The sequence below is a fragment of the Cinclus cinclus genome, chromosome 13 (assembly GCF_963662255.1).
Source record: "Cinclus cinclus chromosome 13, bCinCin1.1, whole genome shotgun sequence".
Lineage (NCBI taxonomy): Eukaryota > Metazoa > Chordata > Aves > Passeriformes > Cinclidae > Cinclus > Cinclus cinclus.
In genome coordinates this window covers 9,141,701-9,169,458 of record NC_085058.1, presented here as the reverse complement: position 1 = coordinate 9,169,458, position 27,758 = coordinate 9,141,701, and the positions used below count along the sequence as shown (strand labels likewise).

General features: G+C 35.3%; 1 protein-coding gene across 2 annotated transcripts in view; it reads left to right on the top strand.

The window, feature by feature from the left end:
* The first annotated feature begins 1,128 nt into the window (after positions 1-1,128).
* The window catches only part of UNC13C (unc-13 homolog C), a 128,110-nt gene continuing 101,480 nt past the window's right edge, over positions 1,129-27,758 (top strand). The window contains exons 1-5 of one of the 2 annotated variants that reach the window (XM_062501805.1): positions 1,129-4,105; positions 19,588-19,610; positions 20,143-20,207; positions 24,018-24,090; positions 25,342-25,347. In XM_062501805.1, the coding sequence (XP_062357789.1) occupies positions 1,132-4,105; positions 19,588-19,610; positions 20,143-20,207; positions 24,018-24,090; positions 25,342-25,347 (3,141 nt within the window). In that variant the 5' untranslated portion in view covers positions 1,129-1,131. The remainder of the gene's footprint in view (positions 4,106-19,587; positions 19,611-20,142; positions 20,208-24,017; positions 24,091-25,341; positions 25,348-27,758) is intronic. The other variant, XM_062501804.1, reaches the window with a different exon arrangement.

Genomic DNA, 27,758 nt, shown 5'->3' with positions numbered 1-27,758 from the left:
TGATATGCTGTACACAAGGATACATTTACGTGTTTAAAATTTATTGACTATGTTTCTATGGAATAGAAGCTTTTGTTTTATGGAACAGAAACTTCCAGAAGCTTTTCAGAAGCTTTTCAGATTTGTTTTAGATCAAATAGCTTTCCTGTTGTAATGGCACCAGTTTATGCCCTGCAACTTGTAAACCATGTTTTGTGTAGGTTTGTTTTTGTTGGTTTTTTTAATGTTCCCAGAAAAATGTCAGATTTAATAACCTGGATGAGAATTTCTATTAGCTGTCATTATTTTCCGTTATGTTCTATGAATTATTTTCTTTTTACTTCTCAAAGAGAAATCAAGAAGATAAGCCCGCTTTTGAGTCCTGAGTTATCATAGCATGTTAAAGTCTGGTAGCAAAGCAGCTATTTAAAAAACCATAGTAATGTACATAATCACAAGACAGAACAGCACTTCATTGATACAATATTCACTTGTACCTGAATGCTACCTTGTTCTAAAAGATGAAGCAAGTGAGAACCTTCTACTTCTGTTTTACTAGCTAGTAACCATTTGTTACTCTGTCAGTTTTTTTGATCACTGCCGTACATCACATGGATCTAAATTGAAATGTCAGTACTCTGAAAGAAAGCAGAGAGCATTTAACCTGAATATCTCTGTCAGACAATTAAACTGGATGAAGAAGCCTGGAAATAAGTATAGCTTACTAATTGTTGTTAACAGTATTGCCTAGAACTGTTTTGAGCTTCAATTATTCATGAAAAAATCTATTCAGACAATTATGGGGAATTGTCTGTGTTTTCATTGTAACCTATTTAAAACATCATCAGTATTATTGAATGATAGATTTGCTTGGCAGCCATTGTAATGTCATTCCCTCCTTTTCAGACACTTCAAGAAGCCATGTGCAACACAGTGAGATTTTTCAAGACATACAAAACTTCTTCAGGATTTTGTTTCGAACAAGCAGATGCGTGATTTTTTATTTTTCTGTCACATTATTCCAGAGCATCAGTAGTCTTTATGGCTATAGTCTCCATTGAAACATTTGCCAATGATCCTTTTGGAGATACAAATACTTCTCTGGATCAAAAATTGTGTTTTGTGGAAACAGCTTAAAATAAATTACACTCCATGGTTTCTGCCCTTTTCAAGAGCCTGATCTCATCTTATATATATAAGATTTGCAAAGGAATGTTTACAAAGAAATCGGGAAATAGTACAAAAAGGAAAGAGAGTTGTCAGAGCAAAAAGGAACAAGACTTAACTCAGATTGGACAAACAAAAAATCCAAAATTTTCAAATACTTTAAAAAGCACTGTTAAAAAGATTGCCAAGTGCCCATCTGCTCGCAATTTATCAACTGAAGAAGAGGAAAGCAATAGAGAATTTTCACTTTCTCCAACATTCAGTTACAGAGTTGCTATTGCCAATGGACTGCAAAGGCATATTTTTGTAGCAAACACTAATAATGAAGATATAGTTCAAGACCTCTCTTCAAATGATAGCTCATGTTCTGAGTCATTAAGTGAAGTAAAAACTAATAGCAAGAAAAACGAATACTTATCCCACACAATGCCTGTGAGACGCAACAGGAAAAGCTTGAGCAGCCTCGCAGCCTCTGATGGAAGTTCGGATGGAGAACGCACTTTACACACGTTGAAGCTGGGAGCCTTACGAAAACTAAGAAAATGGAAAAAGAGCCAAGAATGTGTCTCATCAGACTCGGAGCTAAGTTCATGGAGGAAAACATGGGGTTTAAGAAGTAAATCTCTGGACAGAACTGGTCGTCACCAGAAATCAAATACTCTTGAACCTGGCTTTAGTTCAACAGGTTGTATAAGCCAAACCCACGATGTTATGGAAATGATCTTTAAAGAGCTTCAGGGAATAAGTCAAATTGAAACAGAACTCTCTGAATTAAGAGGGCATGTTAATGCTCTGAAACAATCAATTGATGAAATTTCTAGTAGTGTGGAAGTTGTGCAAAATGAAATTGAACAATTACGAACTGGATTTGTACAGTCCAGAAGAGAAACTCGGGACATACATGACTACATTAAGCAGATAGGCCATCCAGGAAACAAAGCAAGTCTTAGATTTCTAAATGTGCCTGAAGAACAGTTTGAAAAAGCTGAAAGCATAGTTTACAAAATATTAATGGAAAAAATGGGATTCTCAGAGGCACAGAGCTCTATTAAAATTGAGTTTGCCCAAAGGCTTGGCCAGCAAAGAGACTGTCCAAATGCAAAGCCAAGACCCATTCTTGTTTACTTTGAGTCATCACAACAGAGAGATTTGATTTTGAAAAAGTCTTATAAACTTAAGGGAACTGGCATTGGAATTTCTACCGATATATTTTCCCATGAAATAAAAGATAAAAAAGAAAGAGGACTGCCTTCCTCTCAGACATACGAAAGCATGGATATGAAACTTTTAACCATGGAGACAAAATCTAAAATGCATGACTGGGAGTCACCTGACAGTGATAAAGACTTGGAATCAGATATAAATAAGAACAGTTATGCAAAAATATCTAAATCAGCACATCAGATAAAAACAAGCACAACAAAGGGGACTAGTGAGTCCCTAAACACTAAAGACCTTGACAGAACTGCTGACAATAGCACCTTTTCACATAGAAGAAATTATGACAATCAGTCGCCAGAATTTGACACTATGGAAAAGCAATCTAAGACCTATTATTCAGATGTGACTCCTTTATGGAATTTACAGAATGACTTTGCAACACCAAAGCTTAGCCGTTCAGAATCGGATTTCTCAAAATTGTGTCAGTCATACTCTGAGGATTTTTCAGAAAACCAGTATTTTAGTAGAACAAATGGCAGTTCATTGTTGTCTTCCTCTGATCGAGAACTTTGGCAGCGAAGGCAAGATGATTCTCTAAACTGGTATGGCAGTTCCCAGGAACAGACTTTTGTCCAAGATATGCAACAGTATCCAGAGCAAAATGAAGCAGGGAACATAGAAACTGTTGATAGTGGAGTAAGCAATGGAATAATCTGTGTATCTGGAGACATAAACCATTATGATGATAGTCAGCTTTCTTTACAGGATGATCTTTCCCCATGGAAAAACTGGAATCAGTTGGAGCAAGGGGCAGATCTGGGCCTCGACTCATCCACGCAGGAAGTTTTTGTGTATGATATGAGCAGCCCTTCAGACCAACAGACAGATTTTGGAAAGGGACAAAGTTCTGACCTCCAGTATGATACTGAAAGCTATGATTTCACTCTAGATGGTACTTCTCCATCGTGTCCAGGCCTTGACAGTGAAACACAAAGTCAGTGGACTGGTCAATATGATGATTATCAGGAAACAAATTCTATCTCCTCTTATCAGAATCAAAACAGGTTGCCTATGATGTACCGAAGTCAGAGTGAACTACCAAGTGACGAATCAGAGGAAACCGCCCCTAAATCATGGCACAGCCGATTAAGCATAGATCTTTCTGATAAGACTTTCAGCTTTCCTAAATTTGGATCTACGCTTCAGCGTGCTAAGTCAGCTTTAGAAGTAGTCTGGAATAAAAGTACACAAAGTTTAAGTGGGTATGAAGACAGTGGCTCATCTTTTATGGGAAGATTTAGAACATTATCTCAGTCTACTGCAAATGAATCAAGTACAACACTTGATTCTGATGTTTATGCTGAGCCTTATTGCTACAAAGCAGAGTATGAGGAAGAATTAGTTGAACCATCTGGTGGGAATGAAACAGACTATGTAGAAGTAATGGAACAAGTCCTTGCTAAACTAGAAAATAGAACTAATAGTAGTGAAACTAGTGAGCAGGTCCAAGAGTATGAACTGGACCAGTCTTTGTATGAAACTCCATATGCAATGCTACCAGAGGAACAATATGATACACAGTTTGACAGTGTGATCAGTGAAGAGATATTGGAAGTTGAAAGTGACATGGTTCCTGAAGTAGAAATAAGGGAGGATGAAAATCAGAATGTCCCAGAGGTCATTACTGAAGTTACTGAAATTCCAAAGAAAAAAAGAATACGACCATCATTTAAAGAAGCAGCTTTAAAAGCATACAAGAAACAGATGAATGATTTGGAGGAGAAGATCCTTGCTGGAGGTAATAGTGTTTTAATACTGTCTTTCAAGTACAACAATGTTCTCATTAGAGTTGGACACTGATTTTTGTGTAGTACCTTTTCTTGCTCCCATTAAACTCAGCAGCAAAAATTATGCTTGTGTTTTGTTTAGAGAGTGAAATAGTTCCATAGAAATCAGAAGATTAAATTTCACAAGTTTGTTTTGAAAGTTTTCTGAATATGTTTAGTCAGACATGCTTGTAAGTAGCTGTATTTCTAGAATTTCAGTAACTTGAAAACTAAATTTCACAAGATTAAAGTTTTTTTTTAAAAAATAACTAAATAGTACACTGTTCTTGGTTTTCTCATAGTTTTATAAATATATTTATAGGAGCAATACAGAGTGTTCAGATATTACACTCTTGCTTTCTTCAACAGTTTTCAAGGCATTGTTGGTTCTGTATCCATCCTGATGGGCAGTGTTCTATACCCACTACGCAACCCATAACTTGTTATGTACTTACAAGAGTGGAAGGAAATCTAAACTGATTTTATGTCTGTTCTCACTTTGATTCTGTCTTTATTTGTCATCCCAACAAGCTCTCAGAGAAGTAGTCAGTCCCCAAAATGGGGTGAGAAGGGTGTGGAAGAAAGACAAGAGTGTAAATGGGTCATGCATGTCTGAAGAAGTTCCTTTAGCAAGGAGCTTAATTCACAGGAGGCTTTGACACTGATTTTTTTCATTATTTTTATCTTTCATATTATCAGGCTTCAAAGCAGATAGTCATATATATAGCTTTAATAATATACAAAGTAGTTACTGGTAATATACAAAATAATATACTAGTAATATACAAATATGATGATATTTAATGTAAACATTAAGGGGAATTCTAATAGTATTCATTATAATATTGCATGTGCATTTAATTGGGAGCATCATAATGACTGTAGCTAGCCAGATGGTAATTGTCACCTTGACTGAATCTTTCTTTTATTTGCCTTGGAAAAATAATCATCTGATACATTCATTTTAAAGATGAAAAACTGTGCCTTTAGCCAAAAATTGTATTCAATAGTAATGAGCTTGAGCTTCTACAGTGTTTCTTTTGTACATTAACAGCTACTTTTACAATAAATATATAGTCAACTTGAAAGTCGATTGCAAAAGCATTTAACCATTGACAGTAGTAGAGTTTACTTTAAAGTCTATTTTATGTCTAAATAATGGCACTTGATTGCACATTTGTATTTTGCAGGTGTTTTTCTGCAGTACTCTGTTAGAAACTAGGTGGTGTGTATATGAATGAACAGCTATCAATAATGAGGATTTTCATTACTTTTCCCTGATTTTATGAGGCATGGGGGAAGGGAACCACATTCATTTTACAATGTCATTGTACAATAGGAATATAATGTTCTGAAGACTTAAGTAAAGGTAACCCACAAGGATGACCACAAATTTTGAAACCCAGTTTGATTCTAGTATTTAAAGTCCGTGCATTTGTGTACATTGGTAGATAAAAGGTTGTTATAAAATGAGAACTGACTTTGATATACCCCATGAAATCCTTTCTATGAATTAAATGTATGTTCTCCTTTTAACACAATAGGTGAAAGATTTCTTTCAGTCCCTTAACCTATTACATTTTTATTTCTGAATGGATGAAACATTTCTTATATTTACAGAGAATCCATTTGACACCAAGACCAGTTTATGAAAATGTGTTATTGGGTGTAGTCTATGGGGCAAAATGTCTGTGTGGTTACCAGATGTCATACTGCGACCTCCACTTATGTTTCCAAAAATAAAACAATATTGAATATTATAAAAGAGAAGGGAAAAAAAAGAGAAAGGCAGTTGGAAGGTTAAGGGGAATTTACAAATGAACTGCTACAATATACTACTTCTCAGCTTATTCTGAGAACAGTGTGCATTCACTCTTGAGCAGCAGTTCTGTTTTGTCTTTACTCTGTTTTCCATGCCATCGAGGAGGAGGAGATGTGTTTCAGTCAGGGATTCTGCTTCTGCAGTCACCAACTGGTTTGTTACAAATGGACTTTTGGGTCCTATAGTACACCTAGCAATACCTATTAGCAATATCTATAGTCCTTCATGGTTTTATATCTAATGCATGAATAGGATATTCTAACCTTTATGTCTGCAAGAACACTTAATTCTTCAGAATTTAAAACTTGCAAAATGTATTTTCTAGCTGGAGTAGTCTACTCAAAGAATATATTACCTGAAACCTATTTCTCCTGAGTGGCAGGTTGTGGAGAGGCTTACAGTTGGTCTGTGAGCCAGAGAGGGTTAATAAATAAGGGTAATTTCTGAAAGATATTCTATCAAGGCCATTGGCCTGGAGACCAAGAAGAGAAGAAGGAGAATGAGATAAGCGGGAAAGAAAACCTGCAGCTAGGAAAAGTAATTTTAGAAAAGTTTTGTGGAAAACAGACGTGGAGATGGCTTTTACGCCAATGAATGTTATGTTGATCTGTCATAACCAGTGAACAAATGCAAACTTTGTAGAGTATATAAAAGACAGCTAGCTGATGTAATAAACGGGATATTAGACTTCTGAAATGCAATGTGTGTATTTGTATGTCACACCTGCCTCAACAGCGACATCAGGTAGTACTATTGGAGCAAACTCTATTTTACTTTCAGCTTACTCACAGCGAGCTGGATAATGGGTATTACGGACAGTCTCTCCACAGATAATGAAATCCACTGGTGGGATGTCTGTCCTTGGAGATAGTCAAAGTCCATCTGGACATGGTCCTGGGCAACCTGCTCTGGGTGGCCTGATTTGAGCAGGGTTCTTAGACAAAGCCTCTGGAGTTCTTTTCTAGCCTCAGCTGTTCTGTGATATGGAAATGCATTTTTGAATACTTTGTATGCAACCTTTGGAGAAGGATGTCTTCTTAATGTCATTTTGGCTGCTAAGACAAAACACCTTTTATTTCTGTTTATTATTTGAATGGCACATAGTTTAGGAAAAATCATTTTGTAAATCAGTTCTTAAAGGAGTTCTTCAAAACTCACAAAATATATTTTGTAACTTCTTGCTTTTGACAACCTTTCTTCTCTTCTTTATGTGTGTAATTAGGTATGTTCAGAGAATACTTAGTTTATCATTTAAGCAAATAGTAGCTTAAGGTGTTCAATCTTCATTTTAATACTTGCAGGAGCAATAATAAGTTTGTTAAAGTGACTAATAGCTTAGGGTTTACATGATTTTTATGAATGTTTTTTGGGGTTGTTTTACTCTTTTACCCCTGTAACTGATTCACAGTCAACTTCAGATTTCTTACTTTTAGATGGAAAAGAGAACAACTTCTTTGAATTAATCATCCTTATATAACCAAAACATAACCTGTTCTTCACTGAATTATTTCATCCCTCCATGTAAGCAGGAATTGTTAGACAAAGATCTGTCCAAGCAGAGATAGAACTGTGTAATACAGTAGTGTTAGTTCTCCAGTTTAATACAAAAGAGGTCTTTAGAATTATATGATTTTCATTCCAGTAATGCATAACGTAAGGTCAATAAATTTTTGGTACATAAATAATTTGTTAGTTCACAAGAACCCCATAAGATAGTCCTATTCTCTGTCACCAGCTGGAGGAAAAAATAGACTCTGAGCTGATTGCTTATATATTATTTATTTAAAAATGGTTTTGGAGGCATACTGGAATGAATGGGCTGCATAAATGAGAGGAGACATGAGCAGTACATGAGTAATCCTCAGGTTTAAAGTTCTGTAAGGATATGGGGACATTGTGTTAGTGCATGTATTAGTTAGTGTATGGAGGGATTGATGGCTTGAAAAAATCAAAAGAAATACTACCTAGTTGCTTGTTTCTTTGTACACTGTAATTGAGAATGACTTATGCATTTTTTCTTTGTTCTGGTCCTCACTTTTTCCCTAGTGGCTTCTTCCATTCCATCCCATCCCTATCTTATCTTTTACAGGTACCTTAGCATAAGCATTATTTTTTGGTTTTTTTGCATGCACTCTTCTCAGTTGCCTTCAATGATAACAAATATTCTTTCTATGAATGCTAGTTTTTGAGCAGTAGCTTCTTGATTCAGTTGTTGAAGATCTCAGCCATCATTTGATATGTCAGATTTTAAAAATAATTCAGATTTTAAAATGCCTCTGGTCTGAATTTTCAGACAGAGTAACCTGTAGATGGTTTATGATGTCAAGATGGGTAAACTCACCTACCTCTATACACAGGTGCAGTGGTAGCTCAAAAGGACAGGGAACAGAGATTGGATTTGCCTCTTTAACAGTGGAAGGAAGTGTTTCTACTGTTTTATAGGAAGGATTTATATTTCACTTTGTGGTGTACGACTAAAGAACAGAACTTAGAGATGACTATGAATACACTCTTATTTTGTTTATGCTAATATCTGAAACCAAAGGAACCAGTAATGTATTGCCTCACTACCCTGGTGGTGTGGTCATTTGGTTCAATGTTAAGAAAAGCTGCCACTAAAATAAGTAAGCTTACTTCAATGCATATTTCAAACTCTGCCTATTCAAACTATGATTTAAAAAAAAAAAAAAGTATTTTCTTATTTAGACAGCTTTTCTGGAAAACTGTTAGCTGGAATTGCCTTAATCAGCTGTATTTTTTCAAAGAGTAGAAGGTGAACTTTAGAAGTTAACCTAACCCTGTCTTGTACTCAGACTTTTTTCCTATGTCTTACCTTGATCATGTTTGTTTTTAACACACTTGCATAGGTTCACAATGACTTGTAACTAATGGCTGTAGTTAATGATGTTGTACTGCTTTTGTTACCTGAGTGTAAGTCTTGGGTTTGGACTTGAAATGGTCAATGCTGTGTACCAGATGAAAATTAATTGATCTGGTATTGTTTAATAAATTAATCAGTCATCTTATAGCCATTCAGATGGAAATAGGATAGGTTAAAACCTTACTTTGGTAATGAAAATTCCTTACTCTTTGGTGGTGGCTGTAATGGAGAAATAAAAAGCCTGTTAGATGTTACATTGTTTTTTATATTAAAGAGTTCCTCTATACACAGTCTACATTAACTGTATTGGGAAGTGGGCTTTAAGAAAGGGCTACTGTTTGTGCAAAGAGAAATGGAAAGTATATATCCCACGTTATTTCTTAATTGTTTAGTGTAACTACATTGACTGATTAAAATATGTTGAGTTGTGTTTGGGTTTGTAGGAGGGGTTCTGTAAAAATAAAGTTCCTTCTTAGACTGCTGGTGCAGACTGATGGCAGAATTTTAGTTTAGTGTTTAAAATACTGAAGCAATTAATAAAGATAGAACATATATATTTTGCATGTATTATGCCAAACTGAGATGCCAATTCTTTCATTGACCAGTACTAACAGCTAATGCCAGTCAGTCTTGTTCATGAGATAGTATAAAAGAGGTTTGTAAGTTATCTTTTGCTCTTTTTAATCAGTCTGCTTTTGTTACAATGAAAGTTACAGCTTTTCATGTTTTGGGAATTCTTTGAAATCTAAGCACATTCAGTTCTCATTGCCCCTTATTTCTTCAAGTATTTTGTTGTTAAAAAATTAAATATAATTTTTTATTAAATAAATAAAAATTAAATCTAAGCTATCTTGAAATAATGCAGCTTTCAGTTAATGTAGTAACAGACATACTTTATAAAGTTGAGCTGTGTGTTACTGTAAACCCAAATTCCCCCAAAAAGGATTGAAACTGAGTTGTGGCCACACTTTAAGTTGCCTGGAAGTTTAGCATCACCTTGTTCAAAGTAATAAATTAAACACTTTTTTACATGATCTCTTTGAGGTGCTCCTCCTGGACTCAGCTCAATGTAATTTCACCTCTTTCTAATTTTGGGCACAGTCTGACTGGGAGGAAAAATTGACTGAATGAATGCAATTAATCTTTGCATCATTGGGAAAGAGTAGTCAAGATAGAAACACTCATAGTTAATAAAAGCAGATTTTTCATTCTGTTTCAAAACACTGAAGCCACAGTATTTAATGCTACAAGGTTATGTTTGTTTTTCCCACGTCTCATTTATTTATGGTTTGCTTGGGTTTTTTTCACAAGTGATAAAATGCTTCATTAGTATAAGGACTGATTGTGTGTTCCATATGGCTGATACAGTTCATCTGCAATGTTTAAGGAAAATGAATATATATTCATCTAACATATCATCTATAAAGAGATGGATTTGGGGACAGAATACTTTTCAACAGAAGATGATTAATCTATTGCCCTTCTCTTCATATGTAAATAATGTAAAAAGGCAGATTCTGGAAAGTTTTCATGTAACTTCCCTTCTCTCTTTGCATCAGAAGATGGTCACAGTGGAACAGATGTATTGTGTGAGCAGGCTGGGGAAGAAATGGTTACTCTTGCTATGAATTTTAATAGATGTCTGGTACTGAGGAAACAAGATTACTGCAAGTAAAGGAATCTATTTTGGTGCTGTATAGGGAATGATAATGAACCACAGAAATGTAATAATCCTTTTTTTAAAAAAAAACTAACCTGTCTTGGTTTTCTTTCTTGACACCATGTTTATGGATGTCTTTTTTTTAGGTAAATGAAATTATGCATGTTTCTAACTCTTTTTTTGTGGGGGATGAGAAGGTGGTGCAGTAAGAAGCTGTATAGGATATAGAAGACACAAAATACATTTTCAGATGATGTGGGTAGAAACTGATAAGTACAATATTCCTGCACCCAACCTGGTTAGCCGCAATTCCTTTTTCACATGTGTATGTGTGCACTCTGAAAATCCGCCACTAATATTAAAGGAGGTAAAATAGTGTTCTAAAGAATTATTAACCCCTCCATGAATTCAATCAGGATGGTGCTGACTGAACCAAGGTATATTGATATGACCCAGCTTTGTATGCTTGTTTTGTGCACAGGAGAGTGTATGCATTATTGTCTTGCCACTGGTTTCACTGGAGTCAGGCATAAGTCTTTATACCCTTCCCTTCCTCTTTCTCTACTGTCCTTTGATGGAGAAAAGGGATATCAGAGACTTAAAACAGAAATGGCAGTCTGTCTTGAGGTTAATAGATTTGTAGAAAGGTTGCTTTTGAAAAATTATGACAGGAAATGTGATCAGTTAGTCATAAAGATGATAAATCTTATCTTTCTGTCGGTGAAGAAAAAGCAAGTAGTTATATTTACCACCTACTCTAAAGCTGGGGTTTTGTGAAAGGATGCTCTGTGTCAGTTGCTTGCTACACATTCAGTCTGTACTTTTTTCCCACAAGTTAAGTGAAAGAATTCTTTAAAAACCTGTTTAATATATCTTCCTGGAAACATAATAGCATTCTTCTGGCTTATTGTGTTTCAATTCTGTAGTGACAGCATTTGTTCTTATCAGAAAATTTTAGATTATAATACTGGATGTCTTTGTAAATATGATAGTAAACAAATAGATTGAAGAGCAACAGTTTAATTTAGCATAGTAACTCCTGCTAAACCAGTGTGCATTACATCAGGGAAATGTGTGTCACAACATTTGTGTAACAGTCTCAGATTCAAAAAATTCTACTGTTACCAAATGCCTTTTCCTAGAATAGCTACACCCATTTTGTAAACATAAAAAAAAAAAAAATAAACCAACCAGGCAAACAAACCCACACAAAACCCCAAACAAAATCAGACACCCAAGCAAACAACAACAAACCAAAAAAACCCACAACAAACCACAACATCCCCTCCCCCAACATCCTTAACCAATGAGGTTTAGCAGAAATGCATATTTTGGCTGTTTAATAAAAACAAGTAGACAAACCGAAAGAAAAAAAAAAAAAAGCAGACCACCCCAAAACTCTTTTGCTTAGAGAATGATTTCTCTTTTTAAGAGAAGTGATTTGTTAAAACTCCTAGCTTCATTTGTAAATGCAGAAAGTCTCTGCTACTCTACTCCTTAAGAAAACAGGAGGCAATTTAACACAATCTTCACTGAGTTTAGAATTAATGTAGATTGATAAATATTTATGCAATTTGTCTGCTCTTCTTGAGCTTAAAGATATTTAAAGCTGCTAGAGATAAGAGGAAAGCTGACCACGAATGTCAGTTCCAAAGGGTTTTTATACTGGTTTTGGTGAACACAATATTGTATCATCAAGGCTAAAAAATATTTTTTATTTTTTCCCAAAATATTTAAGCATTTTCTTTAGATCATTGTGTTTTAGAAGTAGAAATAACACTGTATAATTTTTGAACGCAGCTTTGGGATAAAAGGAATATTGTTAAAGCATCAGGCTGAAACAGTATCTAGACATGTATTTAGAAAATGTAATGACTTGGAAAACATGAATTCATAAGTAGGCTCAAGTATTCCTCTGGTATATTAGTGAAGTAGAATATTACAACAGAGTATGTAAGAGAGTCTCTGTTTTGCTGTCAAAGGAAAACTTGGACTACTTCTGTGGGAAGGTACCAGACTTTTTCCTTGTGCACATTTTCCAGTGGAACACCTAGACAGTTGTCTCAGGAACTCTAAATAGAAAGAAATACCTGAAACCTCTCCAGTTATTGCTGATGCAGAATTATTGTTGATACTGACAGAACTTTGTTAACCACGATGATTGTTTCCTTGAGGAGCTGAGAGTATTCTTAAGGTAGCTTGCAAGATAAGAAGTTTTAGAAAATCTGAAAATCAAGACTTACGGTTGTGTTGATGACAGAGCCATTTAAAAATGTCTTGGATACTATGATAAAGAATACAATGTGCAAAAGTTACAAGGATAAAAGGAATAAGTTAGCTAGAGAAGAATACCACAGAAAATACTGTAATCTGTTTTCACTAAATAAGTGGTGGCAAAGAGCAATCTGCTGACTGACACTTGAGTAGCTTCTCTGGAGCAGATTATTGGAGTAGCAGCAAGTGATTTGTCAGTGCTGTCACAGAACCATAAACTGTGTATAGCTCTGGGTATCGCCAGTGCAACTGCAGCCTCACCAAAGGAATTCTTGTCCTTCAGCTGCATATATACCAAGATGGAATAAGGACAGACAGATGTGATAGATGTACTATTATTGAATTTAAAAATAAACCAGGAGAGAGGAATATTTATAAAATGGATGAGTATAAACTAAAGCATTTTTTAATCTTCTCCTGTAGCTCTTCCTGTTTCATTTAGCACAAACAGGATGAAGCTGATGCTCCTCTGCATCCATAAGGCAAGGAGGGTACTGCAAACATAAAGTAGTGGAATTTTCCTTAGGAACTTTTAAAGGCATCTTGGTGAAATTTTCCTTTTCTAAAAAAGCATGAAAGTAAAGGACAAGGATGCATGCCTTTTTCTATTAACTATAAAAAGGGATTGAGGCATTCAGGATTTATGCATGTCCCATCAAGAAAAAAAAATCCAGTAGTACCAAAAGTCATCCTTTGAATTCCAGTGTACCAGTCTATAGGTCTTAACATCTGTGGCACACTTTGGTGTTTAGGCATAATTATTCCAACTTACTATTTAAATCAGAGCCAAAACAAATTGTAATTTGATTTGGAGTTTACATATACCATAAAAGATAACAGTAAATAACCATTTTTAATGGTTTAATGCTAATCATATTATTTCAAGTATTTTTCTTCTCCTGTATCTATTTATCTAGTTTCTTATAAACATAAGAAAATCTGGTATGTTTGTCTTATCTCAGTAAGTGATAATGTCATCTTGATGTCATCTTTTTATTTTGTATGTGATTATACATTGACTCATTTTTTCTTTTACTATTGTAAGTCTTGAAATTAGCTCAGTTTATCTAAATTTTTTAGCCTTCTAGTTCGGGGATTCTGAAGGTAATGTTTAAAGTGTTTGAGACTATTTTTGATAGTTCCTAAACCCTATCTCAGAAGTGGAAGCAACTCCACAGGAAAAACAACTTCATGCCAACAGCAGCTATGAACGTCATAGCCTGTGAAATGTATGACTATTGCCCAAACACTACGTTCTGATCCTTTGTTCCTGATCCTAACTATACGTGTTATTATTGCTCTTTAACAGTAGCATATTTATATGACATATGGGTGTGCCACCATTAGCATTTTATTTTACAACAGGGGTACACTTTTAGAGCAAATCTTTGTCTTCCCAATTCACAATATTTGGTTTGATCACTGGTATGGCTGAGTGGGATCTATGTGTTTTACTAATGCAACCAAGCCAGATGCTGCTCTTCAAGATCACGTCTGATGTGCTCAGCAGCTAATGGGCTTTCAATCATCAGGGCCAAAAATAGAAGTGGTATGTTAGTAAAACATTTTTGCTGTGAGCACTTGTGTCTTTGTCACCAACTGCTTTGACCTTCTACTCCACTCTTATGGCACTCAGCTCTTTGCTATTGCACACATGTTCTTTGTGGCCCAAGGTGGACAGCAGCTCACCCCTCTGCCCCAGGCTGCCACCAAACATCCCTGCCCTGCTGTCACTTCTGTCTTGACTGTCAGAATAAAGCATCTTGTGTGTCTCAGTGCAATCCTCATGTTCAATACTAGGACCAAGGAACATGTTTTTTGTTTGTTAGAGTCCAGAGGAACTACTCTCACATTTGTTGTCCAACCAAGGGGCTATTTGCTTGTTTTTCTTTAGAAGTAATCCAATTGGACTTCAGCTTGCAACTCAGACCATGATATATTGATCCAAGTCAAACACTTTGTGGCATTGTTAGCTGTGTGATGCAGAAAGATTTGCAATAATCAATTATATGTTTGTTTTCACAGCAAATAATTAATTACTTGGTTGCATGTACTGTTGTACACGTATGACATGTATTGAGGGAGATAAACTATGTCTTTTCATCCTTTTTGGTTAATGTATGCCTTATAATTTTAATGTTTTCTGGGGTCAGAAGACAGTACTTAAAATGCATCCTGACTTCTACTTCCTATCATCACCTTAACAGGCCAGAGATTGTCAAGGGAGTCCAGTCTTCAAGAGAATTGTAGTTTTTTTTTTTAGCTCACTACATTCTGTAATCAAATAGTTTTCTTGACAGTCTATAACTTGCTGTTTTAGAGATGAGTTCTGGAATTTGGTAGAAGTGTCTACTAGCTGTTGAGAAACAATAGTAAAACAAAGCCATTAGAAGTCTAATGGGACTCAATTTCTAAACACTAAAGCATGTCCTTTTGTTTCAGGTTTGCAGAGCACTTTATGAATAGAGACATAAATGCAATTTTCATCTTCACCAAACTGACCTGTTTTGACTCTCCATGTATCCGCTAGTAATTTTTCTACATCACTGCTGGTAAAGTGCTAGCAGCGATTCTTCTATTTCTCCTGTCAACCAGGCTTTATTCAAGTTTGACCTTCCCTTTGTCAGACAAGCATCACTCATCTCTTATGATGTGCTAGCTTCAATATCTTTCAAGCATTATATGCCATCTCCCTAGAATAAGCTTCAGCACTACAACATCCTCTGGTCTTACAGAGTGCAATGTTCTGTTCAGTAGTGGCAATAATAGCTTCTACAGCTATTTGGTTTTTTAGCATGGCTTAATTTGTGTCATTGTTTTGGCCAATCTACTTCTTTAATTTCCTGCTTCTATTCAAACCTGGTTTTCATCTGTTATTTCACTTTCTTAGCAATACATGCTAATTAAAATTGTCCGCCTCAGTCTTCAAACTGCTTCTACCTGTGGGTACATGACACATGTTATTTTCATGGAACAGCTGTATTGTTGTCTAATTGCAGCAAGTGTTTTGTCTGAAGGCTTTGCTTCCAGAAATAATGTAATTATCCATCAGTTTGACATTCCTGCAGCCATTTTTTCAGAATTAAATATTGAAATGCTACTTTGAGAGAATAATGAACTTTAATTCTTCTTCCTATTTGGTGTTGTGCTATAATACACACTCACAAGAGTGGAAAATCAATGTATTGATTAATTTTTATCCTAACAGTTGAGATTTTTAGAACCTTGTTACAGTTCTTGTTCTATGGCAGGGAGTGGAGAACTGAATTTTTTGCAGTCATTAAAGAAAGAGGAGTGTATTGGGACAATGTTCTGCTGCTCAGAAAAGTGCAGAAATGAAATGACACAAGACTTTTGAAGGGGGGTTATGGCTGGGGGGCAGAATCACCTGAACCTCTTTGATAGAAATACCTCTGCTGACTGATAGAGCCAGTTGTATTTCCAATGGTGTCAAAAGCTACAAAAGCAAAGGTCTGTGTTGACTTCCATATCTTCGTTGCTAATATACTTTTCATGCAGGAAGATTCTGCTTTTTCAGTATCCTTTATAGATTTTTTTTCCTCAGAAATGCGAGTATTGAAACTGGTTGTCTTGTATGATTAATATCTGTTTTGTGTGAGGAGTTACAGATGGTAACATTGCTAATAGAAAGAATAATTGGACCATGACAATCTGAAAACAGTTGATAACTATTTAAAGTTAAACTTTTCTAATAACTGTTAATTTTCATACCAAGTTTGAAAAGTAATTATGCAGCACTAATAAACACTTGTTGGAAATTTTACTAAGCATACATTTAAAGTGATAGGTAGATAGAAAATAACCAGGGGGCTTATTTGAGGGTACTGAAAAAATGACAAGCCCCTCTTAATTCATTCCCCAGCCATCCCCATATGTAAACCCTTTCCAACACAAGCCAAGATTTAGTGGCTATGCTGAGTATTCTACTGCTTTTTAATACCTGGAACTTATCAAAGGAAACTTAAATACTCATTTTATCTAATTTCCTGCTTAGTTATCTAACTAAATGTAATTAACTGTGTTAAAAAATAAGGGGGTTGTGAGAATTTTCCTTTTGTCTTCAATATTTGAAATTAGTAAAAAATAATTTTCAGTAGTATGTAGATTCAAGAGCAGGCTGGTCATCTTCATTCTGCTACACAGGTTTGTAAATATGAATGTGGACTGCACTGAGCTGAAATAGCAACAGTTAAGGAGGAAAAGGATTTTTCCTATAATTCTAGTAAAAAACACCTTCCTCTTATCTAAAATGGCTTGTGGTATGGATGCACAAGATGAAGGGTATTACTGGTATATCATAATGTAGTGAATTTTCAATTAAAAGAAAAATTTAAGGAGAAACAACTAATTACAGTAAGAAGGGTTAGCTATATGAACCAGTGTTTCCACTGCTCCTACATGCATTCATTACTTTTTTAGGTTAGTATTTTGAATGTGTGAATGACAGAAGTGAGTTATATGAAGATAAGCTCTTTTAAGTAAATCATTGTCATTCAGCAATATAATATGAGATGTCTAGCCCTGAATTCCTGATTTAAAAATACATTCAGTGGCTTCTTACATAATCACAGTTCATTTCTTATCTACATCAAGGAATGATGCTGTCTGTTCTGGTAGCCTAACGACTACTAAAGTGAATTGCTTGGTGACTCTGTACACTTCCTGATTTGGTGCTCTCATACACAGAGAACACTTCCACAGTTCAGATTATTTCACTCATGGTCAGTTCAGAAGAAGCAGTAAACAATGAAGTTTTAAACTAATTTTGTCTCTGAAGATGCACTCATTTGTTACAAAGAAGAGATGTTCTTAAGATTTCTTTTTTCAGAAATTTGCATCAGTTGTCTGCTTTATGTAATTTCTATTGAGAAAAGAGGCCATTAGATGGATGCATTTTTCTTTGCATGTACTGACTGCAAAGAAAAGCAAGTTAAGCCAAAAATACACCTTTTCTCCTTCCTAATTTGGTCATTCTCCTCCCTAAATTTAGGAAAAATTAGGTTCCAGTAAAGGAAATGTAGTGAAATTAGATTAAGTTAGCTGAAACCAAGAGAGATAAAGAAAATTTTATGTATCTATCTCTTATGCTCTGAAAAAATCCATTTTCTGTAGAAGTCTCAACAATTTTTAATATAACTTTTTGAACAAGTGGATTAAATGAAGAATTAATGTGATTCTTTAGGTGTCTGATAGCAATGTATTTGCAAACTACTTAAGAATTGCATTCCACATAACTAATACTGAGATTTATTCTGTGCCTTTATGTGTCAGTATTAACAATTTTGTTATGATTAGATATTCTAGAAAGAAGATGCAGGTTGCATGAACAGATTGTGATGAGGCTTCTTAAATTACAGGTAGTGTCTTGCTTAAAACTTCCCTCAGTCTCAGATTTTTCTTCAGCTTTTGGACTCTTCCCTTTTCACAAGTTCAAGAATTGGTGCCTCAGTCTCTCCTACCCTGTTGGTACATGCTGTCATGCCTTTCTTCTCATTGATGATGCTGCTCCAGCCCTCTGGTTTTAACTCATCTTTTCTTTAGGCCTCATAAAGGCACACCCCATCCTATTTCCATGGCCAGCGCAGCTCACAGCCACCTGTTTCCTCCCAGCTCTGCTCTCACCCTGCTTGTGAAGTGCTGTAATAATTTTGGAGTGGGGAGGCTAGATCATATTGTTGTCCAAACATTCTTTATACGCTTGAAAGAGCAGCCAGTACTATCTGGTGTTGTGAGACAAATATACTCACATGTATTTTTTTTTAAATTGAATATTTAAAGAGTAAGCTCATTTCCATAAATCTAGTCAGCCAAATGCTTTGATCATGTAAGCGGCCTCTAAAATTAGTGCCAGAATAGAGTCTTTTAGTGCCCTTATTGTCACTACTGTATGCTATGCAGTTTTACAGTTGCCAGTATATTTTGGATTTATGTGCTTGAATGTGATTTTTCCTGCATATAAACTGGTTTAAAAATTAAATGTGGCACATGTTTAAGGTGTAAATTTTTATTTCGTAATGTATGCAACCTGAGATATCTCCAGCTATCTCGAGAATATCCAAACTATTTAAAGAGTCCTTGAGCAGTCCCTTTGGGAAAGTGGGAAGATCAGTAAGGTGACAATTAAAACAATTCTGTTTCATGTATGCACTGTACTATAATGTGCAAATGTCACAAGACAATAAAATAAGGGTAGCTTTTTCTGTCAGCAAGTATTTTCTGTCTGAATGTAAAATTTCACATTGTGCTCTTGCATTAATAAATTTAGAATGAGATATTTATATATATATGAAATAACTTATACTTTCACATTTGTAGTTCTGTTGGCATTTGGGGAGTAATTTTGGTTATTTTATGAGTAGCTGTGATAGAAAAGTTACAGTTCAGGAGTTGGGGTGGGGAATGTGGTGTTTATATCCTTAGAAACACTTTCCTTTTCCTGAAAATAGAACATTATTTACTTGAATACTGCAACTATATTAAATATATATTCATTATTATTAAAATACATTTTTGAAAAATTAAAAATCACATGGAGATGGGGTATAGTATGTGAATTATATGCTATCCACACAGTCCTTCATATGTGGGAGCGGTTCTTATCTACCAAGAACATCTTTTTGCTTGTTTAAAATGTAGAGATAGCAATCTTGCTACAGTTATACAGCTAAGCACAGATGTTACTTGGATTCTGGTGTACATTAACAGATTAAAACACTGACAGATTTTATAGCATAAGATTTTTTTCAGAGACTGTTTTTTCTAACCTATATTCCCCTTCTTCCCAATTCTCTTTCAGATAGCGGTTCTATGGATGAAAAGGTTTAAAATCACCTATTTGCTATAGGGATCATGTATTTTGTTGATGTTTGTTTGTGACTTATTTGACCTGTTTTGTTCCTTCATTTTAGTTGTGAAATCTGCATGGTTTTTTTCCCAGCTTTCCACTCTTTTGTTCTCCTTTGATTGTATTGCAAATGTGTTGCATTTCTATACAGGGTAACCCTCACTGTTGTGCTTACTGTAATTGCCAACACAGGGGTCTGCTACTGTCAAACATGATATCTGATTTTTACCTCCAGTTATCACCTACCCTGCATTCACTATAGGATTTAAAGGGCAACAGTATTTGGGAAGCAGCACCTCTACCTTCCCATGGGTTCTTCCATTGTGTGTCATTAAGTGCTGAATGCTACCAAAATGTTTCCCAAAGGAACAGTTAATCTAGCTTTGGCCTGGAGCTGACCCTGCTAAACATTTTCATATGTCTTATATGTTTAATGCAGTTAAATTCTGTCCAGAACTTACTGAAAGCAACCAAGTAACCATACTTTTTTTTTAATCTTTATTAAAGGCTCGATTAGTAAGCACAAGTTCCTTGGATGCTTCCAAGCTTTATGCAGTCCAAGCATTTGCTGGGTAAGTAAAAGTGTAACTGAGAATTTTGTTATTTGCATCTGCAAATTAGTCCTACAGCATTATAGCATTTTTTCTACACTTTCTGTTTTAAGAAATTATATTAAAAGAAAGATAGTTTCATTGTGTATGTATTCCCCTTTTAATTTTTTTAATTCCTTATTTTTTGAGAAATTAATACAACAATTCTGATGCTGAGCTCAGTTAGATAAGAGATTTTTTTACCTATTTGTATATAATATAAGTGTCATTGGAAGCTGTAGCACAATTTTGTCTTCATTCTGGTAAATGTATAGTAATGAAATTCTAGCAATATAATATCACTCTAGTACTTGAAATTAAAAAGTCGAGGGAAAAGATCTTCCAGTGGTTGACAGTAAATGTGGCAGAAACCTGTACATTTTGTTTTGCTGTCTCCAAATGAAGTTATCTTGCATCTGGTTCTGGGGATTCTTTCTTATTATTCAGGAAAGGTAAAGAAATAAAAGCCTTTGGTAAAATTTATCAGTTATATCAGCTACCCAATTAATAGGGGTATAATCCTGTTGCTGGTGTACTCTGTAAGTACTTTTTACTATAATTAAAATTTATTACAAAGACAAGGTGATGAGATTAAATTAATCATTCATCTTCTGCTTTTATATCTGAAATGCTATGCAATTGACACTATGAAGGTTTTCCTGTTTAGATTCCTATTTTGAGGGGAGATGGGAGTCACTAAAAGGTAGTTATGGCATTAATTTGCTTAATATTATGCACATGCTTCTGACAGGTAAGTATTGTGTCTGTGCCTGTAGAAAGCTGCATGTGACCATACTATCTTGCTGTATGTACTACTTTCCCAAACCAGTTGATTAATTACAGTTTCATAGATGTAGGCCTTTAAAAGGCAACGTGGAATTTCTGGTTTTTGTGGGTTGCACACAAAAAGCAATCTCATAGGTGTAAGGAGAACTCTTGTCACTGATAAGGACTATGGAGACTGAAGATGCTCTTTTTATGCCCTCTCTTCCATTCACAGGTGAATAAATTCAAATACTGAATCCTCTGAGAATAAGCTGTGTCAATCCCTTGTGCAGATATCCTGTAACCTCTGCATAGGACTCCTTGAAATGGCTGACAGTAGCTCAATAATGCTCATGTTTTTAGATTAAACCTTACTTCTTTTGCTGACAAAGTTTAGACCTTCCTCACCTTTCTTTGCTGTCTACAGTATATTTATTCAAGCCTTTGTTTCACTAGGCCTCCCTAAAAGCAGTTATGCAATTTTCATTTAACTTCTCATTCAGGCAAAGAATGCTGTCATTCCAAAGACATTTGTGGCTCTGTTTTAATCACACTTCCCACTCTACTCCTTCGTGCAAAAACTAATGCTATTTTCTAGGATCCCCCAGTCTTTTTACTGCCAGCACAGCTGACTGCAGTTAGCTATGACTCCTCCCTCCAACTCTCTCCAAAAGGTGTTGCCATTTGAGCAAGGGAGATTGCTTTCCTCACAGCCTTTGTTACCAAGCTTTATCTATGCAAAAACACCCATCTGACTCTCTTCTGCCTTGCTCTTCCCTCTCTGTCATAGCACACTGCTGGGAACCCCCCTCATGCACCTGCACCTCCCAAGTCCATGGGACTGCAGCTCTCCATTCTCTGCAGTGATCTTCACTTGGTTGCATGAAATGAGAGAATAGCCCAAGACAGGAAAGTAAAGGCAAAGACCAAAGACAGCTTTTCTGTGGTTTCTCATGCACCTTCTCTGTTAGAAGGCAAAAGCACCACCTTTCCTGGTTTTTCCATACCAGTATCACTTAATATAATCTTCATTTTATTCTTCACTTTCTTGAAAATGAGAGCTTAAGAGCTCATTATTTCCATATTTTTAAAAAGTGAAAGTAGGTCAGCTGGAGTTCTCATCATGTATATGGATTCTGGATAGTACTGTTTTACTTCTTCCAGAGACTTGCTCTTGTATTAATTTACTGCTTGCCTAATGAGGAGCTAGAGACTGATAATTTTACCACATGGTCTAATCCATTTTGAAATTTGTTAATGATACACAGATGGTGCTGCATGCAGATGATTTCTCCTTTCCTTCAGTTCTCTATGGTAAAACAAATTTATTTTTCTTGAATTCTCTGACACATTTGGATTACTGCTAGGTAGAATATTTCCAGAAGCAGCAAAATAGTCCTTATGACAGTTTTTTTCCCTTGCCTTGAATGATAACTTTCATCAAATTATTATGATTGCACTTCATCATCTTCTGTGTCAAGTTATTGTTGGGTTATAATTGGAAGTAGGTAGGGGAGTAGAGAATTCAATGTATAACCTACATTAACATGAAAAGTTTTTCCCTTGCTATGTTGTTTCTTAATGATGACTAAAAGGAGTTCAGTAAGGACCTCCATTTTAGTCATAGTTTTGTGTTACAGAGCAGGATAATAGATGGAAATCCTTTAACAGGTATTGCCTCTATGTGAGCATAAGAACGCCTTATACACAGTAAGTTTTATTAGCTGCTGATGGAACTGCTCCTGACTAGCAAAAAGCCCTGAGTTTATTTCTTGGTCTGTGTACATTTGCTTTTCACAGCCTCAGAAGAGTTATTTTATTTCTATCGCACTTTTGCTGGGTTAGTAAGTGTGTCTGGAAGCTGAAATTTGGGTCTACTTTGATCTTTATGTTATTGGGAAAAAAATTCTAATATCACAACCTGGCATGGGAAAATGGTTGTGTTAAAATATAAAGGAATTGCATAAACAGATGATGAATTTCTTTTCCTTTTCTTAGAGAATGGTGCAGGTGCATCAGAAGGAAGTTAAACATTCTTCACTAATTTTAGTTATATCTCTTTTCACACAATAATTGTAACATGCATAAATAAATTTAGGGCTTTCAGATGATAAACTCTTTGTTGTGAATCTAGATTTTATATACACAGAAATAGAGAGAATTATAAGAATTTAAAAGGGTTTTTGAGGCAGTGCCAAACAAATGACCACGGAAAGGAAAATACTGGGTTTTGAAAAATCTGATATCCCAGCTTCTCAGGATTTCCAAGCATCTCTGAATTAGAACTGACAAGGCATATAGAGATCTTCCAAAACCCTCTGTGGAAAAAGTTCAGGAGATTACCTGTGTTAATTGCTTGGAAGAGTCAGAGAAAATCAGGCCAATTTGTTATCCAGATCAATATGTATTCTTTTAAATTCTCTTGGTGTGTCAGCCTTTTATTCTTTGAAGTGACTCCAAGTTGCTCTGTTGTTGTTTCCAAGTTATATGTGAGATCTAACTGGGATTTGATTGTGTGTCCAATGAAAAAGATCAAACCACAAAAGAGAAAATAATGATGGTCACCATGGAATTTTTTAAAATGTGACAAGTTCTGCTTTCCGCAGTCACATGGAGTTAGTTGAAATGTATTATGTATTTAGCTAGATATTTTAAACTTTGCATCAAATTTAAAACAGTGATATTCATTGACATCAATGACATTCAATATGTAATGTTGGGCTGCATCTCAACTACCAGATATATGAGAACTTATGATGGAAAGCTCTTCTTATAATTGCTAAATCAATGGTAAAAAGTTTTAGGAGGTATTAAACAACCTTTTAGCTACTCTGCTTTGGGTGAATGCCAGAAGGAAAAGCACCAAGAACACTCACACTGCTTTTTCAATTGGAGCACTTGCCTTTAGCTGATAACTGCTAATTTTGATTTTTAACTGCAAACAGAGATATTATAAGCAATTCTTAAGGATGTAGTCTTGTAAGCTCCGTGTTTTTATTTTCTTCCCTGCCTTTTTATCTTGTGCAGTCGTGGACTGTATGGAATTGACAGCATGCCAGACCTACGGAGAAAGAAGTCTTTTCCCATTGTTCGAGATGTGGTGAGTAACTTCTCAAACTGTTGATTCGTTTGCCAGTTGTGTAGGTCTTCCTTGTAATTAGTGTTGTGCATCTGAATGACAGTTTGCAACAATTATTTTATGGAAAAAAGCAGTCTTTAGAGAATGAATTGAGGGCAGTAAAAGACAATGAGGCAGTTGTTACAATGGACTAGATAAGTCTGAATATCTAATTGGATATTTAGGTATTACTTGTGTAATCAAGTAATGTCTACTTGTCTCTACAGTAATAATCTACTCATTTTCACAAAGATGCTATCAAGTGTTTGGGATACTGTTTCACTTGATTTATTTTGATACTGAAAGAGAGAGAAAGTTCCTTTTAAAAAGTAGCCCTTTTTCACTATTAATATTTTAAAGATCATGCATATTTTAGATACAAGGTGAGGTTATTAGGGTTTTTAACAGTCATTGAAAACACGAATAATTTAAGAAAAGAAAATTCAAAGTGGAAAACAATGGCAGTTCCTTTAAGACTTACTGTGACTTCCAGTCTAAACAAGATGAAGTAGAGTCTCTCTGCTGCAAAGAATTTCAAGTGCTATTCACAATTCTCTTTTTACTTTCCTGTAGTATAGACTTCATCATTCAATAAAATATGTATTTAGTATCTGATGATGGTGAGTCCCCAAACCAATTTCTCACTGTAAAGAAGTGATTGGGTGTTAGGCTAAGTGAATGATTACTACTGTTGTCATTGAAAGATCAGCCTTTGCCAATTATTGCTCAATGTTTTCTCAGTTTCTGTGTTCAGTTACTCTGTGGTGATCAACCACACTGAGCAGTCAAAAGGAGAAAACAAAGCAACCATTTTAGAGTAGAATTCCTTCTGAAATTGATGAAAAGTTACACTGTACAACGTAGTGGAGCCTGCATTCATTTAAACCACCTTTTTGACAGCAGCCACTGCAGTATCAGTTGTATTAAATGAGTAGTCTATTGTCCTGCTATGACACTTCAATGCATGTTAAATGACACTTTGCTTTATTCTTGATTGTTGGAAGTGCTTACAGAAAGGTATAGCTCAGAATATATTAAGATATCAAAATAAATGTAAATGAACCTTTTTTTATGCTTACTTATGACCGTTTCAGAAAAACAGAAATAATATTGTTAGAAATGAGTGCTAGACTCTTTTGATGCTGACTAAAATATAATTTCTGTATCTTTTTCAATAAACCTGACAAATTAATATTGTTTATAATTTCTTTCCTATCTTGTCTGGATTTTAAGGCTATGGTAAGTACTTTTATATTTATAAATGTTCTGAAATTATCATAGTAACTGTTACGGATTTCATTATTATTGTGTTTTATTATGACCTTCTACTGGAAAGTTAAAAAATTATTTTGCAACCAAGAATTTAATCATAAGGTAAGTGATGCCTTATGTGAATGTGTTCTCCTCTGCATCATGTATACCAAAATTGTTAGAAAAAGTTTATGTTAAAAAGTTACCAGTATATTCCAAATATCTTTTCCAATGATACAAGAACAATATTTAGGTCTCAAGCACAAAGCTTCCCCTGTGGTACTAGAAAGTCTTAGAAGAGAAAGAGAAGTTCAAAATGTTCCCTACTTTTAACTTCACTTGTATCAATTTTTCCTTATTTTCCTAGTACCTCTGCACTTCCAATTTCACTCCATTATTTTAATGCTTTCAGCATTGTGTTTTAATATAATGTTCATCAAAATTCTGTATGTTTTGTTAAGGTGATATCTGTAGCTCTGTTTTGTTTCTATGAATTCACAATTTTAAAAATCCAGTTTTCAACACAGAAGCCCAGAATAAGTTGAGGTGAAAGAGACCCACAGGCATCATCAGGTCCAAATCCCAGCCCTGCATAGACCCATTCCCAAGAGTTGCATCCTGTGCCTGGGACTCCAGACACTTCTGGAACTCTGTCAGGCTGGTGCTGGGACCGTCGGCCTGGGGAGCTGTTCCGGTGCCCAACCACCCTCTGGGGCAAGAAACTTTCCCTGATAGCCAACCTAAACCACCCCCCTGACACAGCTTCAGGCCATTCCCCTGCGTCCTGTCACTGTCACCAGGGAGCAGAGATCAGTGCCTGCCCCTCCTCTTCCCTCAGGAGGAAGCTGTACCTGCACTGAGCTCTCCCCTCAGTCTCCTCCTGGCTGGACAGACCAAGTGCCCTCAGCTGCTCCTCACACGCTTCACCTCCAGTCCCTTCACCATCTTCACTGCCCTCCTTTGGATGCTCTCCTCCTAAACTGCCAAAACTTTTTCTATGCTAATGCATTGGGAGCCTCTGCTTATTTTAGATTCAGTTATTAGAGAGGATAAGGCAGTCAAAATCCACCTGCAGGAGCAGTTGTCTCTGCTGCGGTCATGGGTCATTATTAGACTTCTGGTAGGATATATCTGGTACAGGAGAGAGACAGTGCAAGGAGAAGAGATGGCTCAAGTGCAGTAGCAATACAGAGAGCATGAACAGATCTCTGTTCACTGTGGAGCCAAGAAAAATAGTCCAGTGAACTTGCTGATGGAATTGCTGTAGCTTCTGCTTTTTTAAAAAAAGGTATTCTCCTTTGGATTAGTTAGAGTTGAAGTGAAAACAACCAGGGAGAGAAATATTAATAATTACAGTGGAGGTCAGAAGTTTGTAACTCGCAGTAGCCAAATAGGTGTGATCTGCCCAGCCATAGCCAAAGGTACCTCTATTTTACTGTCTGCTGCTGTTAATGCCTGTCATAATTTTGAATGTTATAAATATTCTAGAAAATTCTTCTGATTATTAAGTTTAAATGTGATTTTATACAATGTAATCATTGTAATCAGACAAATTTCTTCTTTTGATCAATCAAGACTGTATTGCTCCCTAGCTTTATTATTTGTTTATAAGAACACAAGAATAATTTGTGAATCTTTGCTGCTGTTATTAAGCAGTCTGTTGAAGTGAACACACCAGATGAAACAACTGCCTGCTTCAGCTAAAATGATAATGCACTGGAACATTTTTCTGTGTCTCCACAAAAAAAATTTAAAAATGAATGGTTATTTGAAGATTCATATAAAAAGATATTCATTTAAATTGCAGATGTCATATTCTCTGCTTTTTTATGTTGTCAGCTAAATACCTGGACTATTTTTTGTTAATTCTGCTGTCAGCAGTCCATTTTCTTAACTACTTTAATAATTTATAGTCAAATTCAGTTATATTACTAATAAAAATATTCTTATATTAAGGAGGTAAATCATAAAATAGTAAGTATTTGTATATTTGTGAGGGCTTTTTTAAGTCTACTAAATGGAAATCATAGCAATATAATTATCTTTGAGGCTGGACAGATCATGCTTTTGTGTTTGTGCTCCAAATATGAAGAAAAAACAGAGGATATTACAGTTATGTCAAATAATGATTGTGTAGTAGAGCTGAACTGCCATTTTTTCTAAATCTGTTTTCTGGGCTTAATACTGCAGTTCTGTTGAATATTTCAGGATTAAACATCAAGATTTTTAATAGAAAAATTATGGGACAGGGCTGAGCAATTTCCCTCAGTACCTTACTGCCTCTCAAGTTTGTCCAAAACCAAACCAAAAACGGTTTGTCTTCAACTCTTTTTCCCCCCCCAATTATAACAGGCTGTAGATTTTTTAAAGTAAAAAAGAAAATATGATCAAGAAAACTG